Source organism: Paramisgurnus dabryanus, chromosome 22 (assembly GCF_030506205.2).
Source record: "Paramisgurnus dabryanus chromosome 22, PD_genome_1.1, whole genome shotgun sequence".
Classification (NCBI taxonomy): Eukaryota; Metazoa; Chordata; class Actinopteri; order Cypriniformes; family Cobitidae; genus Paramisgurnus; species Paramisgurnus dabryanus.
This window is the reverse complement of record NC_133358.1, coordinates 28171034-28186167: the sequence shown is the minus strand read 5'-3', so window position 1 is coordinate 28186167 and position 15134 is coordinate 28171034. Positions and strand designations below refer to the sequence as shown.

General features: G+C 37.0%; 1 protein-coding gene across 1 annotated transcript in view; it reads left to right on the top strand.

Moving 5' to 3' along the window:
- The window catches only part of agap3 (ArfGAP with GTPase domain, ankyrin repeat and PH domain 3), a 121908-nt gene that overhangs the window by 34069 nt on the left and 72705 nt on the right, over window positions 1–15134 (top strand). The window contains 3 exon segments of the mRNA XM_065258605.1: window positions 1352–1479; window positions 3769–3924; window positions 8183–8266. Coding sequence (XP_065114677.1) covers window positions 1352–1479; window positions 3769–3924; window positions 8183–8266 — 368 coding nt within the window.

Here is a 15134-nt window from a genome sequence, read left to right as displayed (position 1 = left end):
TGCTGTTGTAGCAGTCGGACCGTTTGCAAACAATCCCAAAAATCAGAGGCACTCCAGGTTACACTTTTCCGCCCACTTCTGTAGCGTATTCTGAATGTATTGCCGAAAAAATCCCACACATCTCTTTTGTATCCCTCTAGCTGCCTGCAGCGCCTAGAAATGCACATTACATAAGTATTTACCAGCCGGCAGCATTATAATCTGGTATAACCTTGGTATACGCCCATCGTGCGACTGAGACTCGGCCTGCGCTTGCAGGTGCCGCTATCATTTCAGCTGCATTATTGTGCCGTAGTCGCAGTCTGCCTGCTCTCCGATATAATAATTGTCAGAATGGATTTCTCTCAGCCTTGTTTTTATTGCCGGGGCGTTGAGGGCTGCTTTTCTCCTGCGTGTAATTGTCTCGTCCGGCTCCATTTGAAATAATTAAAAGACAGAGATGCGTACGTTGTCTAGAGACGGTAAGCTTCGGCACTTTGAAAACGCATGTTGACATCAACATCATCTGCTCTCTGAACTAAGGCCACATTCATACGAAGCCAGAGCTTTCCCTATATTTTTCCTCGTTTAAACAAAACCCCTGAAACCGACTCAAATCGATGTAGTGTACATGCCAGACCAGTATGTGGCACTGTACACAGATATTGAAGACGACTTGGAACCTGCGCATAAACCTTGGTGTTGTCTATAATCATTTTTGCTCACAGTAGTAGCAAAGGAGCAGAAGATTTTGTTTTAATAAAGCTAATCGATGGTTTCAGCAGTAACAACATAAACATAAACAGACTTTACCGGAAGTTACGTGTTGACCACGAAAGCTGCTTGTTTATGTTGTTACTGCTGAAACCATCTATACAAAACTACGGTGACTGTCAGTCACTGTGTACACTCCTAGAAAATAAAAGGCAGAAAATGCTCACTGGGGCGATGCCCTTTCAAGAAGTACCTATCTTTGTACCTAAAGAGTATATATTAGTACCACAAGGGTATGTATTGGGACCTTTTTAAAAGGTACCGTCCCAGTGACAGCTTTTGTACCCTTTCCCCAAAAGTGTAGGAGAAACATCGAAAATATATTTAGTTTGATTTGTTCAAACCAAACCCTACTCCCTCTGGTAAAATTGCTACGTAATTTGCATGCAGGTGACTGCACCTATAACCTGTTTGTTATGTTTCTCCCTGTACTGCTGCCGTAAACTAATCAATCATACTATAATCATACGTGGTCTGTAGTCATAATAAACAGCACATTGTGTACTATCTGTTATCTTTAGGATTTTGACGCGTCACATGTTTAGTTACTATGACGTGACATACATAGTGTTCATAGTCGCAATACTTGTGTTTGCAGTTGCGCAGAAAGTCGTGGCCCTGAGGAAAAAACAGCAGCTCTCCATTGGTCCGTGCAAATCTCTGCCTAACTCTCCCAGCCACTCATCCGTCCCAGCCGCATCCATCCCATCTGTACACATCAATCAGGTGAGTCGGGGGTATGACTGCTGATCAGAGATCAGTCACAGTTAGTTTAAACCTGCGCTCGGCTAGCAGGCGAACTGTGATGAGAATTTAAACTTTTCAAGCACAGACAGGTTTAGCAACCTGCTCTGCTCAAGGCTCTAATGTAGTAATACAGGTCAAGGGTCAGTTCCAGGTCACATTTGATTGGGAGATGAACCTGCAATGTTTGTGTCAAAACGTCTTAACAATATTAAATTAAATAAAATGCATAAATGATGCTATAAATATGATAACTGTTCTAATTAAAAACTTGTTGTAATAAAGTCCCAGTACTGGCATAGTGTTTGACTTTGCACTCAAAGGTCTGTACTTTCCAATCAGCATCAAAATGCGTAGTGCATAGTACAAGTATGGAAATGAAGAAGTGTTCTTAGTGCAGTCTTACGAGTTCAAGTACAGAAGATAATCACTTCAATCTGGGCACTTCATTGACTATAATGAGGTTGTAATAAATGTATTGTCTGTCAACACCCTGTTTACCATCATACTGATTATATTGGTCTGCCTGTTCTTCTTTCATTTTTTTCTTTTTTCTATCATCTGTTTGTCTGTCTCTCTCTCTTTCTCTCCTTCTCTCTCTGTTCATCCGTCTGTCTATCTCGCTCTCCCTCCATCCATCTGTCTGTCGGTCTTTTTCTCTTTCTATCTGTCTGCCTTTTTGTCTCTCGTTCTTTGTCTCTCTCTGTCTATCTTTCTTTGTCTGTCTGTCTTCCTGTCTTTCTTTCTGTCTGTCTATCTCCATCCATCCGTCTGTTTGTCTCTCTACCTCCATCCGTTTGTCTGTCTGTCTGTCTGTCTGTCTGTCTGTCTGTGTCTCTCTCTTTCTTTGTGTCTCACTCTCTCCCTCCCTCACTCTGTCTGTCTGTCTCTCTCTACTGTCTGTCTGTCTGTCTGTCTGTCTGTCTTCCTGTCTTTCTTTCTGTCTGTCTATCTCCATCCATTCGTCTGTTTGTCTCTCTACCTCCATCCGTTTGTCTGTCTGTCTGTCTGTGTCTCTCTCTTTCTTTGTGTCTCACTCTCTCCCTCCCTCACTCTGTCTGTCTGTCTCTCTCTACTGTCTGTCTGTCTGTCTGTCTGTCTGTCTGTCTATCTATCTATATCTTTTTCTGTCTTGTCTGTCTATATCTATCTGCTTGTCTGTCTCTCCCTCCCTCCCTTCCTCCGTTTGTCTGTCTCTCTATCTGTCTGCTGCTCTCTTTCTTTATCTGTCTGTCTGTCTATCCATCTATTTTTTGTCTGTCTGTTTGTCTATCTCTCTACCTCCATCCGTCTGTCTTTCTCTCTACCTCCATCTGTCTGTCTTTCTCTCTACCTCCATCCATCTGTCTGTCTGTCTTTTCTCTATATCTATCTGCTTGTCTGTCTGTCTGTCTGTCTGTCTGTCTGTCTCTCTCTCTCTCTCTCTCTCTCTCTCTCCTTCACTACGTCCGTCTGTCTGTCTGTCTGTCTATCTATCTGTATTTCTATCTATCTATCTATCAATCAATCTATCGATCTCTATCCGTCTGTCTCTCTGTCTGTCTGTCTGTCTGTATGTCTGTCTACTTATCTATCTATCTATCTATCTATCTATCTATCTATCTATCTATCTATCTATCTATCTATCTATCTATCTATCTATCCGTCATTTCTGTCTGTCTGTCTGTCTGTCTGTCTGTCTATCTATCTATCTATCTATCTATCTATCTATCTATCTATCTATCTATCTATCTATTTATCTCTATCCGTCTGTCTCTCTGTCTGCCTGTCTGTCTGTCTGTATGTGTGTCTGTCTGTCTGTCTATTTATCTATCTATCTATCTATCTATCTATCTATCTATCTATCTATCTATCTATCTATCTATCTATCTATCTATCTATCTATCTATCTATCTATCTATCTATCTCTGTCTGTCTGTCTGTCTGTCTGTCTGTCTGTCTGTCTGTCTGTCTGTCTGTCTGTCTGTCTGTCTGTCTGTCTGTCTGTCTGTCTGTCTGTCTATCTATCTATCTATCTATCTCTGTCTGTCTGTTTGTCTGTCTGTCTTTTTCTCTATATCTATCTGCCTGTCTGTCTCTCTCTCTCCCTCACTCCATCCATCCATCCGTCTGTTTTTCTGTCTGTTTGTCTGTCTGTCTCTCTCTCTCCCTCACTCCATCCATCCATCCATCTGTTTTTCTGTCTGTCTGTCTGTCTGTCCATCATCCATCCATCCATCTGTCTGTCTGTCTATCTATCTATCCATCTATCCATCTTTCCATCTTATCCAGGCTGCTAATGGCGGAGGCGCGTTCAACGATTACTCGTCCTCTGTTCCCTCCACCCCCAGCATAAGCCAGAGAGAAATGCGTATAGAGACGGTGGCCGCCTCCAACACACCCACGCCCATCCGCAAGCAGTCCAAACGGCGCTCCAACATCTTCACAGTAAGTATGAGGCAGCTAATGCAGAGCACCACGCACTCCCACTACTGAGAGTGCAGGATGTCCCCTGACTGCAGATCTCCCAGCAGCCCCGGCCGGTGAGCTAGAGAAAAGCTGTTTCTAGGTCTGCAGTGAGTGGATCTGCCCTTAGGTACCCATATCACAAACACCCCTTCACCCCTAGGGCAGTGGAGGGCAAAGCCAGAGAGCGTAATACCATCTCTGACCACAAGAGAGAGGTACGGAGCGGAGCTTAAACCAAATCCCTCCTGCCTCTGCTTTCACAGACGCGCGCATGACGACATGCCTTTTATAGTTTAAATTTTTTCGTAAATGCGGGGAGGTTTAAAATAAAAAGAATTAAAGATGTTAAGGATTAGGAAAGATGAGTTACGCTAATTGCTTTGCCGATTTGATTTGTTTGTCCTTTTTTTCTATAAACTGTAAAAAAAAATCCTAGCATATTATTAATATCTCTGGATTTGAATACCTGCCCTCCCCACACAAATCGCAGATATTTATACCCCGCCCCTCCTTATTTCACTGTGCCAATCAGCAAAATTCCCACGCAAGCCCCGCCCCCTTTTCTTCTTTGACAGACATTCACCTAGCGTGTCTTTCCGCTGGAGTCTAGAGAGAGGCAGAGCCACACACACTGTACTAGCGACACCACCGTCTCCGATCTAACCACTCAAGATCCACATTTGTCCATTCAGCCAATCGCCTTCAAGAATCCGTTAACCCCAACCAAATTTGTCCCCTATTCCCTCACCTCTCCTCCAATCAGAAGGGTCCCGCAAGGTGATTGGCTGCAGCTGTGGCGGCTCTTGTGCTAGCTTCCCCTGTCCTGTCTCTGCCTCCCTCCCTGCTAGGTAGTGTCAAACCCCGTCCACGTGAGACACGATGCTCTACCGGTCCGCGTCATGGAGCCGAAGCACGCCACCTATCCCGTCTGGGTGCCCGAGTGGCAGAGCGAGCGGGAGTTTCAACTCATGACCTTCTGAGGAGCCTCGAACCAGACTCACGGGTGGGCGGGACGAGGGGAGGGAGGGCAAGTGGGAGGAGTCAGAGGGAGGGGCCGAGCAGCTCGTCTACGACGGTTCAGGACACCTCGACTGTTGGAGACAGCCGGGAGTACGATGGCTGCTAACGACTGGATCGTTCATTAGTTCCCCCTTTCGACGACATGTCTAACCAGTCATCTCATAAGCAATTGGGTAAATTTAGCCACTTCAAGGGTAAATGTATAAAAAAGCATGCATAAATGAGGAAAGCCTTCGGATAGACAGAGTTTTGGCAGCTTTTTGTTTCCGAGTGTTTTCTGTTAGATATTATCAATTTTTTGTTTAAAGTCAAGAGTGGCCTTATATCCATGCAGTCTTTATTGGCATCGTGTTAGTTACCACAGCTAGACTTTATATAATATTTCAGACAAATTTCAGCTGCCAATAAACGGAGATGACGCAGTAAGAAAATTAAATTAGGACTGAAAAGTTTGTATTTTTTCCATCTTAGCTCATAATAAAGAAAGCCATAAATTTAAATATTTTGTTAATGAAATTTTAAAGAATAGTTACTTTATAAAGATATAGTAATTATTGAATCATATAAAAAACAGTGCCAATATAGTAATAATTCCTATCATCCCATAAATCATAACATCCGTTTTTTCATCAATGAATCATTTTATAAGTGTGTGTCTTTGCCACTAGAGGTCAGCAGAGGACAGAAACTAAGCATAGTGCTTCCATGATACTTAAAATAATCATTGTGAGATTTTTGTCGTTGGTCTGATGTTGCGTCTGTATGTTTTTTTATATTATACGAAAGCACAGATTAGATGAAGGAGGGGAGTTTGTTTATTTTATTTTAATATTTTATTTTATTTTTTCTCATCATTACCATTTAGCCCTGTAAAACGCCAATGACCATTTCTCATCTTTGTACACGTCTATCATTTTTTTTCTACTTTTCCCCTTTCTGTCCACACCTGTGACCAAAGTGTTAAACTGTTTTGTCGATATTTCCAGATATGTTCTTCTGTTTCCGACCTTTCTTCAACTAAAAGGGCTTTCCGGCTTCTCCTCAATTAGACGAGCCCTTGGTGGTGGTGGTGGTGGTACGACCGCAATGCATTATGGGAGGGGGTCCTCGATTCGAGGATCCCCGGGGCTGGGCAGACCTCAATGAGGAGGAAATAGCAAATCACGCAGACCACGCCAAGCGCTGCTTTGCCCCCCTAAGTGTACGCATTGCATTGTGGGTATCACTATGGTTTTTAGGACACATGCCTTATGGCAGCCATGGTTGGTTTTTTAAGGGACATTGGTGGACAGTGAAAAGACTTAAGTTGAACTGAACCATCAGTCATTTTATCCTATTCTGGACAATAGCCACAACCACGACCACGACAACGCCCTTGATCCAAAATTTAAAACAAAAAACACCCCAGGATACGGACAGAACTTTGACCGAACTCTTACTCTGCCTTTTGCGATTTTTCCAAACATTGAGAGGTGATTTGCCAAGTTATTCTTTGTTTGTTTCAGCTCTTATTTTCTTTCTTGACTGTCTCTGTTTTGAGTTCTGTGTCTGAGACGCAGTAAACGTATCTCCATTTGCTAATAGTTAGGTAGTCTCGCTTCAAATCAGGAGCAACAAATCACCCCTCGCGAATCGTCGTCGTTTCTCCTTTATCAACGAGACTGCGGCTTTGTAAACCATATCATACTCGGATGTGATGCTAGTTGAGGTCCTGATGCTGCACTGTCGGCATGGCAACGGATGCTGCAACAAAAAGATGTGAGTCCAAAAAGATGACATAGCTTTTTCGTTTGTGTCGATCAATATGCTGACTGCCAAAATTAACTGTGAAACTAACATGATGTCACATCACGTCGTGCTATGGGAAGTTTATAAAGCCGGGTCGTACGGTGATACGGGCGTTACGGTGATATCCAGGTGTGATTTCATTGCTCTTGGTGTGAAGCTTATGAAGGCCTTCATAAATTTAGGGAAGCATAGAGACGTATTAAGGTAATAATGTGTTGCACCGACTTGTATGAATGTAGTATCTCTTTGTAAACCGGAGCCATTTCTTTTGTTCTTTTATTTGGATTTATTATTTTTTATTTCATGACGATGTGGGTAAATGACTTGTTCCATGCATTGCACACTGTTTCGTTTTTTTTTTATATCATTCAATAATGAACAAATATAGACTGCCGTATATCTTGTATTGAATTTGATTTACAATGGTATTCTATAGAAAGTATATTCTCTACATATATGAGATATATGAAACAGCGCCTCTTTAGTCAAACTCTCTCTTGTGGGAACTGCAATGTGTGGCTCTGCCTGTTGACTATTTCCACGTAAACCTGTGACTTGATTTGTATGGTGTCTGTATATATCAAACTGAAATAAATTGTTGAAAAATATACATTTGACTACTTTTATTTGAGTAGATGAAACTGTATGTCTCTCCATTTGCGAGCGAGCGCTTCATCTTGTTCTGTATGAGACCATTTCGTTGTTCGTCATTGTGTTTGTATAATGATAAAAAAATGTGTTAACTTTTCCTTCACAGGATTTGTAGCGTTTTTGCAAGCAGAGATGTGATTGAAAATGCACAATTTCTTTCTTTCAAGATTGCTGTTTGTGTGAATATCTAACCCTAATTCTGCTTCTTTTCTCGTCCGACCTGGAGGTTTTAAATACGCTTGCATGTTTCAACAGGTGGAGATCTCGTATCGTACAAAACTAATCATTTTTATCACTTGGTTTTCCCCTGCTAACCCAATTCTCTTTTCTCATCTATAAATGAAATTGCTTGTGTTGTTCATGAATGGATTACATTTTATTGATGGTACTGTGGTTGGTAAAGCCACACGGAGGCGCCAAAGATCACAAAAAGAGCTCTTGGGGGTTTAGTTAGTTCTTCGTGTTTTGTTATTTGGTCGACTTGTGGGATTCTTCCCGATTGTTGTTTTTATTTTTGTGTCTGTCCTGGTCTGTCGTTAATTTGGTGTAAATATATATATATATACTGCACGCTTAATGTGCTGCTGTATGTTTGCACTGTTTTGCTTGCGCGATGTTTGTTTTATTTTATTTTTGTTGGTTTTTACACAACACAGACAAACACTTCACTGCACACACACTAGAGTTAAGACACAACTTAAACACACACATCCAAACCCTTCCCCAGATCTTCGACTATTTGATTCCCGGACTGATTCGTGTTCTTGTTTCTTTGCAGTCGCGGAAAGCCAGCGATCAATCAAAGAGCAGTGAGAGTAAAACTGACAGTATAGGCAGTGGAAGGGCCATTCCCATCAAACAGGTACGTCACATCTAATGTAGTCTTATTATAGTAAGGTAAGTACACTGCAATGAAGACTGTATACAGGTTTAGCTATTTTGATGAGGGCCAAATGTCCTTATTAACAGATTTATCCCAGCAGATGTGTGAAATCATGTTTTTTTTTAATGGAATGACGTGCATACATGTATAGAGTTAGATTTAGGGGACAAAAATATTATTATTGGAGGTCCACACTGTTAGAAAAAATGCAAGCAGTACCCTTTGACCATTTACGTAGAGTAGGACTGTCAAAAGATTAATTGCATACAAAATAAAAGTTTGTGTTTGCATAATATATACATATATATATATATATATATATATATATATATATATATATATATATATATATTTCTTATTTATATTTATAATATAAAATATATATAAAATATTAATGTAAATGTTTCTTAAATACAAACATATATGTGTGTGTATTTATATATCTAAAATAATTACACACAGTGCACACACATTAATTATGCAAAAAACTTTTATTTTGTATGCGATTAATCGCTATAATCTTTTGACAGCCCTAATATGTATACATTTGGTTCTGATATGTACCAATGAGGTACAAATTTGAACTCCTTGGATGCAAAGGTGTACTTTTTGAAGGGGTACCACCCCAATGGGGACCATTTCGTGACCATTTCTTGATTATAAACTTACCTAATATTGTAAAACATGCATGCATAGATTCGGCTATTTGAGACGTCGTCTTTTTAGGACATCCTAATAAATAGCAGACACACAAAGTAGTGAAAGTGTGCTAAATGACTTGTTTTAGGTGGTCTCCTTCACTTGGGACAAGGGCTCATAAACGGTCAAAATGTCTTTTGCTTTAAATTTGATAATATCAGCTTGTTTGTTGGTGGATTATTTTTGTGGAATAAGAATTTGTTATTACAAAAACAGAATAAAATTGATCATTTTATGAATGTGTTTGTGAAAGTTGCAAAGTTTGAAAAGTGTGTAGTTTCACAGTTAAATTACATGCAAATATTTTATTTTATTTAATTAATATTATTTTTGGATACATTTTAAGCCTGTACTATAATGCAGTAGAAATGCAGCATGAAAACAACTTGGTTGTGCAAGTCAATTCAACCTACTATTTGAAGTTTTGACCTGTGATAAGTTTAAATTGTTTAACTTATTAATTTAAGTTAAAGTAACATAAATAAACATGTTGATTTGACAAAAATGCTGCATTTTTACAGTGTGGTTTTAGTTTGTGTAAGTCAGTTCCTCTGTATCACCAGCAGATGTCAGTCTAACACAATGTTAGGAAGGTTGATTCATAAACAGCTGAGCTTTACATCTCAGCTGGTGGAGAGCTGCTGTCCTGCAGAGTTTAACACCTTGATCAAACACAGCTGAATAAGCGAATGTAAGTCTTCGGGATTATTTGAATATGACAGACAGGTGTTTTGGATCTGGGTGGGCAGTAAATCCTGCAGGACGATATAGCTCTTTAGGATCGGAGACCACTAGCCCTGATATATTGTAAGCTTTTACTTTTCTATCCAACCTGTTGAATGTAATACTGTCAGTTGTTATGATGCTGAACATTTTGTAAACGTATAAGAAGATGCATTCGCTAACATGACTAACAAAGAGTTTTCAGCATTTATTAATCTTTGCTAATGTTAGTTAATGCAATTCAATACAAGTTTTTATGTAAGTTCAATGTGCATTTATGTTAACAGTTATAACTTTTGATAAAAAAAAAAACGTTTCTTATGGTAAATGCTGAAATTAACATAACCTATATAAATGATGCAGAATATTGTTCATTTTAAGTTCATGTTAGCTAATGCATCAACTAATACAACCTTATAAAGTCTTACCACGTCGAGTCCATCAATGTTCTTGTTTGTAATTTTTTATGGTAAAATATAATATTTGAGCCTGGACCACAAAACCAGTCATAAGTCGCACAAGTATATTTGTAGCAATAGCCAACAATACATTGTATGGGTCAAAATGATTTTTTTTATGCTAAAAATCATTATGAAAGATCATTATCAAAGATCATGTTCCATGAAGATATTTTGTACATTTCTTACCGTAAATATTAAAAAATATATATATATATATTTATCATAAGTAATGTGTTGCCAAGAACTTCATTTGGACAACTTTAAAGGTGATTTTCTCAATATTTTTATTTTTTGCATCTTTCAAATAGTATATATATATATATATATATATATATATATATATATATATATATATATATATATCAGCCAAATATTGTCCTATCCTAACAAACCATTCATCAATGGAAAGCTTATTTATTCAGTGTTCACATAATGCATAATTCAAAACTTTAAAAGATTGACCCTTATGACTGTTTTATGGTCCAGGGTAACATATATTTAAGTAGTTAAAATAAATGCAATATTTTCCCTTTTTTTTTTCTTTCATTGTTTTGTTGTTGTTGTTTTAAAGACAGAAAATGATTTCAGTAAATTTGTTATTTAAAACATTTTATTGACATTTGATTTTGATGTCATTTTATAAAAATGAACAAAAACTAGGGATGCTATCTATATACTTATATTTCATATGTACGAAGCACAACATCTCTTCTAAAATGATTCTTTTATTCTGTAATTAGCCGTCGTGCTTGACACAGTAGCCGTCAAATATTTATTTTTCTGTTGTGTAGTTGTTCCTTCATTTGTTCTCGGATTCAATTTACAAATGAACCCTAACCCTAACCTTTAACCCCTGTCAGAGATTAGTGTCGTCACACAGAACAGACCTCAATCTGGTGACAAGAAGCACATGCAAATCATGACCCCTAAATCGCAGTTTAACGCACATTCTCTTCAAATACTATAAAGATAATTACAATATAATTAATTATATTATATATATTATTAATATATTAATTAATATATAATATATATTAAAAACTACTGCTAATTTTAGTGCTAGTTAAAACTTTGTAGCATTTTTGTAATGGGCATATTCTCTGTATAGAAATAATACATTTGTATTAAAAATAGTATTATGTGTTTATAGCATAGTCAGTTGTATTTGAATTTCTATTGTATAAGAAATGCATAAGTAAATGTATGTGGTTAGTTTGGGGGGGGGTTAAGGTTAGCATATCACATGTCTATATCCTCTGTCAACCTTCTTTACTTTACCTCCATTGTACATTGATTACACTTTAGCTTTCAAGATTATCTCTTTAAGAGCGCCCATTGTAATCTGTTTGTCTGTAGTGGATACTCACAGAGAGTGAAGGAGGGGCTGCGCTGGCCGGGGTGAGAGAGTTTTCAATGGGCCTGATTGCCCGGCCAGTCAAATGCACAGTCAGGAAGATCAAAGTACCATGGGAGTATAATTACCTCCCATTGGGCAAATTACACACCGGACCCCCCTGCACCCCTCCCAATCAGTAAATATGGTAAATAAGAGCAACAATAGATGCGGTAGCTCAGGGGTCTGTCAACACAGAGCTTTTGTGTTTAATCCCAGTAAGTTCCTCTCTTTTTTACCTCTTTAGCTGACCACCAAACCGATGCAGTGATGTTGATAGACACGTCTGTATGAGATACACAGAGAGAGAGAGACCTACATGGGTTTCTGTAGGTTTAAGAGATAGAAAAAGACAGTGAGTGTATTACATAAGGTGAATGTCACATTCACTCCAAAATTTGTTAAATGTATAAAGCGCTTTTTTCAGTCTTAAAGCAGATACCTAAAAACCAAAAAAAAGAAAAAGTTAAATTATTAAATATGTTATACAATAGATAAATTATACATTGCATTTAAAATCCAAGAGAATACAATTTTTTTAATAATAATTAATTAATTCTTTACATACATTGAAAATTACAGTAAGTTACTGGCAAATAAGTGCATAACTACATCAATTTTTTAAAGTCTATCTCTTCCAAAACATTATAGTGATGAAATATGATGGTAAGATCATGAGTTATTTAAGGACATATTTATGCACCCTTTTTTATTTAAGGTTTTCGGTAACACTTTACAATAAGGTTCATTAGTTAATGTATTAACTAACATGAACAAACCATGAGCAATACATTTGTTACAATATTTATTAATCTTTGTTAATGTTAGTTAATAGAAATAAAGCTTTTACAGTGCATTATAGTATTATTAATTGTTGAAATTAACAATAACAAAGATTAATAAATGCTGTATAAGTCCAGTTCATAATTTGTTCATGTTAATTAATGTAGTTAACTAATGTTAACTTATGAACCTTATTGTAAAGTGTTACCAGGTTTCCTTTAAAGCGTGATATCTCTAAAGACAAACCGTAGTATTTTTATAAAGGACGTCTGATTCTCTGTATTAATAATACAATACGAAATTATACCTAAATTATCATTTTGCACAGAGATAATTTATAGAAACATTTTGCTGTGTAAAAATGGCTCGTACTTTTTCTCTAAGTAATAATGTAAAACATTACATTACAGTAAGTTACAAAAGTTTACCGTATTTATATTCCATGGCATTTATTGAAATGTTCACAAAATGGCTCGTACTTTGTTTTTTCTCTAAGTAATAATGTAAAACATTACAGTACAGTAAGTTACAAAAGTTTACCGTATTTATATTCCATGGCATTTATTGAAATGTTCACAAAATAGCTCGTACTTTGTTTTTTCTCTAAGTAATAATGTAAAACATTACAGTACAGTAAGTTACAAAAGTTTACCGTATTTATATTCCATGGCATTTATTGAAATGTTCACAAAATGGCTCGTACTTTGTTTTTTCTCTAAGTAATAATGTAAAACATTACAGTACAGTAAGTTACAAAAGTTTACCATATTTATATTCCATGGCATTTATTGAAATGTTCACAAAATAGCTCGTACTTTGTTTTTTCTCTAAGTAATAATGTAAAACATTACAGTACAGTAAGTTACAAATGTTTACCGTATTTATATTCCATGGCATTTATTGAAATGTTCACAAAATGGCTCGTACTTTGTTTTTTCTCTAAGTAATAATGTAAAACATTACATTACAGTAAGTTACAAAAATTTACCGTATTTATATTCCATGGCATTTATTGAAATGTTCACAAAATGGCTCGTACTTTGTTTTTTCTCTAAGTAATAATGTAAAACATTACAGTACAGTAAGTTACAAAAGTTTACCGTATTTATATTGCATGGCATTTATTGAAATGTTCACAAAATGGCTCGTACTTTGTTTTTTCTCTAAGTAATAATGTAAAACATTACAGTACAGTAAGTTACAAAAGTTTACCGTATTTATATTGCATGACATTTATTGAAATGTTCATATTTTAGCATTGATCTATTTCAACACTGTGGGCTGGGATTTTACTGATCATGTTTATACATCCATGACTGTTGGAAACAGACGTGACTGTTGCACATCCATGTACACCGAAGCCTGAAGAGTTCAGCCAGCTGTCCGCTGAATTTATTTGATCGCTTCGCCAATAGGACTTCTGTAGGAACATGCACATTATTGAATGGTTAATGGACATGCTTGTGCAGCTAACAGATGGCTTTTTCTTAAGAAATGACAGAATATTCATTACATTTATTGTGCAAACCTGATGAGGTCAAGATTGCGTAACGTCAATAAAACTTTGACCTTGCAAAGCTCTCAATGACCAAGTTAAAACTAAAACACAGCTTCTTTTACTATATTTATACAGCGTTATTTAATGAGATGGATACATTTGATAGTATATTTGTCAGATTTGATAATTTTAGCAGACAATTTCCCAAAAACAACTTAAAAATTGATGAGCATTTAACATTTTGTCAACAAACATTAGTCTACGAAGATGTGTTTACGAGTAGGATATAATTTATTTCATTTTGTTTTATTGTAAAATTTGTTTTAATTAAATTTAGTTATTTACACTTGCAACTTACATTGCAACCCACAACCTTTTGCCCTGCTTTCTAACACGATACTTTACCACTTAGCTATATGCGAAAATATGAGCTACACTGTAAAAAAATTCTGTAGAAATGACAGTATTACTGGGTATTACTGGCAGCTGGTTGCCAGTAACTTACTGTAGATTTTACATTGATGTTATTTACTGGCAACAGTTTGTTCAAAGTTAAATGAACATGAAACATTTTCAGTCTTTATCTTCTACAGTAAGTTACTGGCAACCAGCTGCATAATTACAGCTAATTTTTTACAGTGTACTATAAAACAACTACTCCTCGTATTTATTTTACTTTTCATTGTTTGCTTTTTATTTTGTTGTAATAATCGTATTTTTATTTGCGGTAACATTTTACTGTAATTTTTCTACTTTAAAACAGATGCTCAATTTTTATTTTAATAATTGGAAATATAATATAATAATAATCATTATGTTTTATTTGTAATCAAAGCGCTACTGTAACACAGCTGGTGCACCGGAAGTTAACTGGTTTTAAATATTTTGACACGTTTGAAACCGGATCTCAGAGGTGAAAGAGAGGAAATAATATCAGCACAGAGATCACATCAGGGTGAGAAGGGGATTAGGGTTTGATTGTCGGATAAACACCATGATACCCAGTTGACCCTGGGTCAGCACCTGATGTTTAGCAAGTCGTGTATTCTTCATGTGGATTAATCCTCTTTAAAGTCGGGGCCGGCCAGTTAACACATCACAGCCCCCCTGTTCCCTCAATCCCAACAGGAAGTGTTAAAGAGCACAGGATTCTTCCCTAATCCCATAATTAAGCAAAAACAGGCCACCCGAATCCCCCACGTTCCCTGCTCCCGCCCCTAAAGTCTCCTCTGCACTTCCAGTGCTGGGCAGGGAGTGTTTGTCCGAGCTTGACTTTAGGGGATAAGTGCT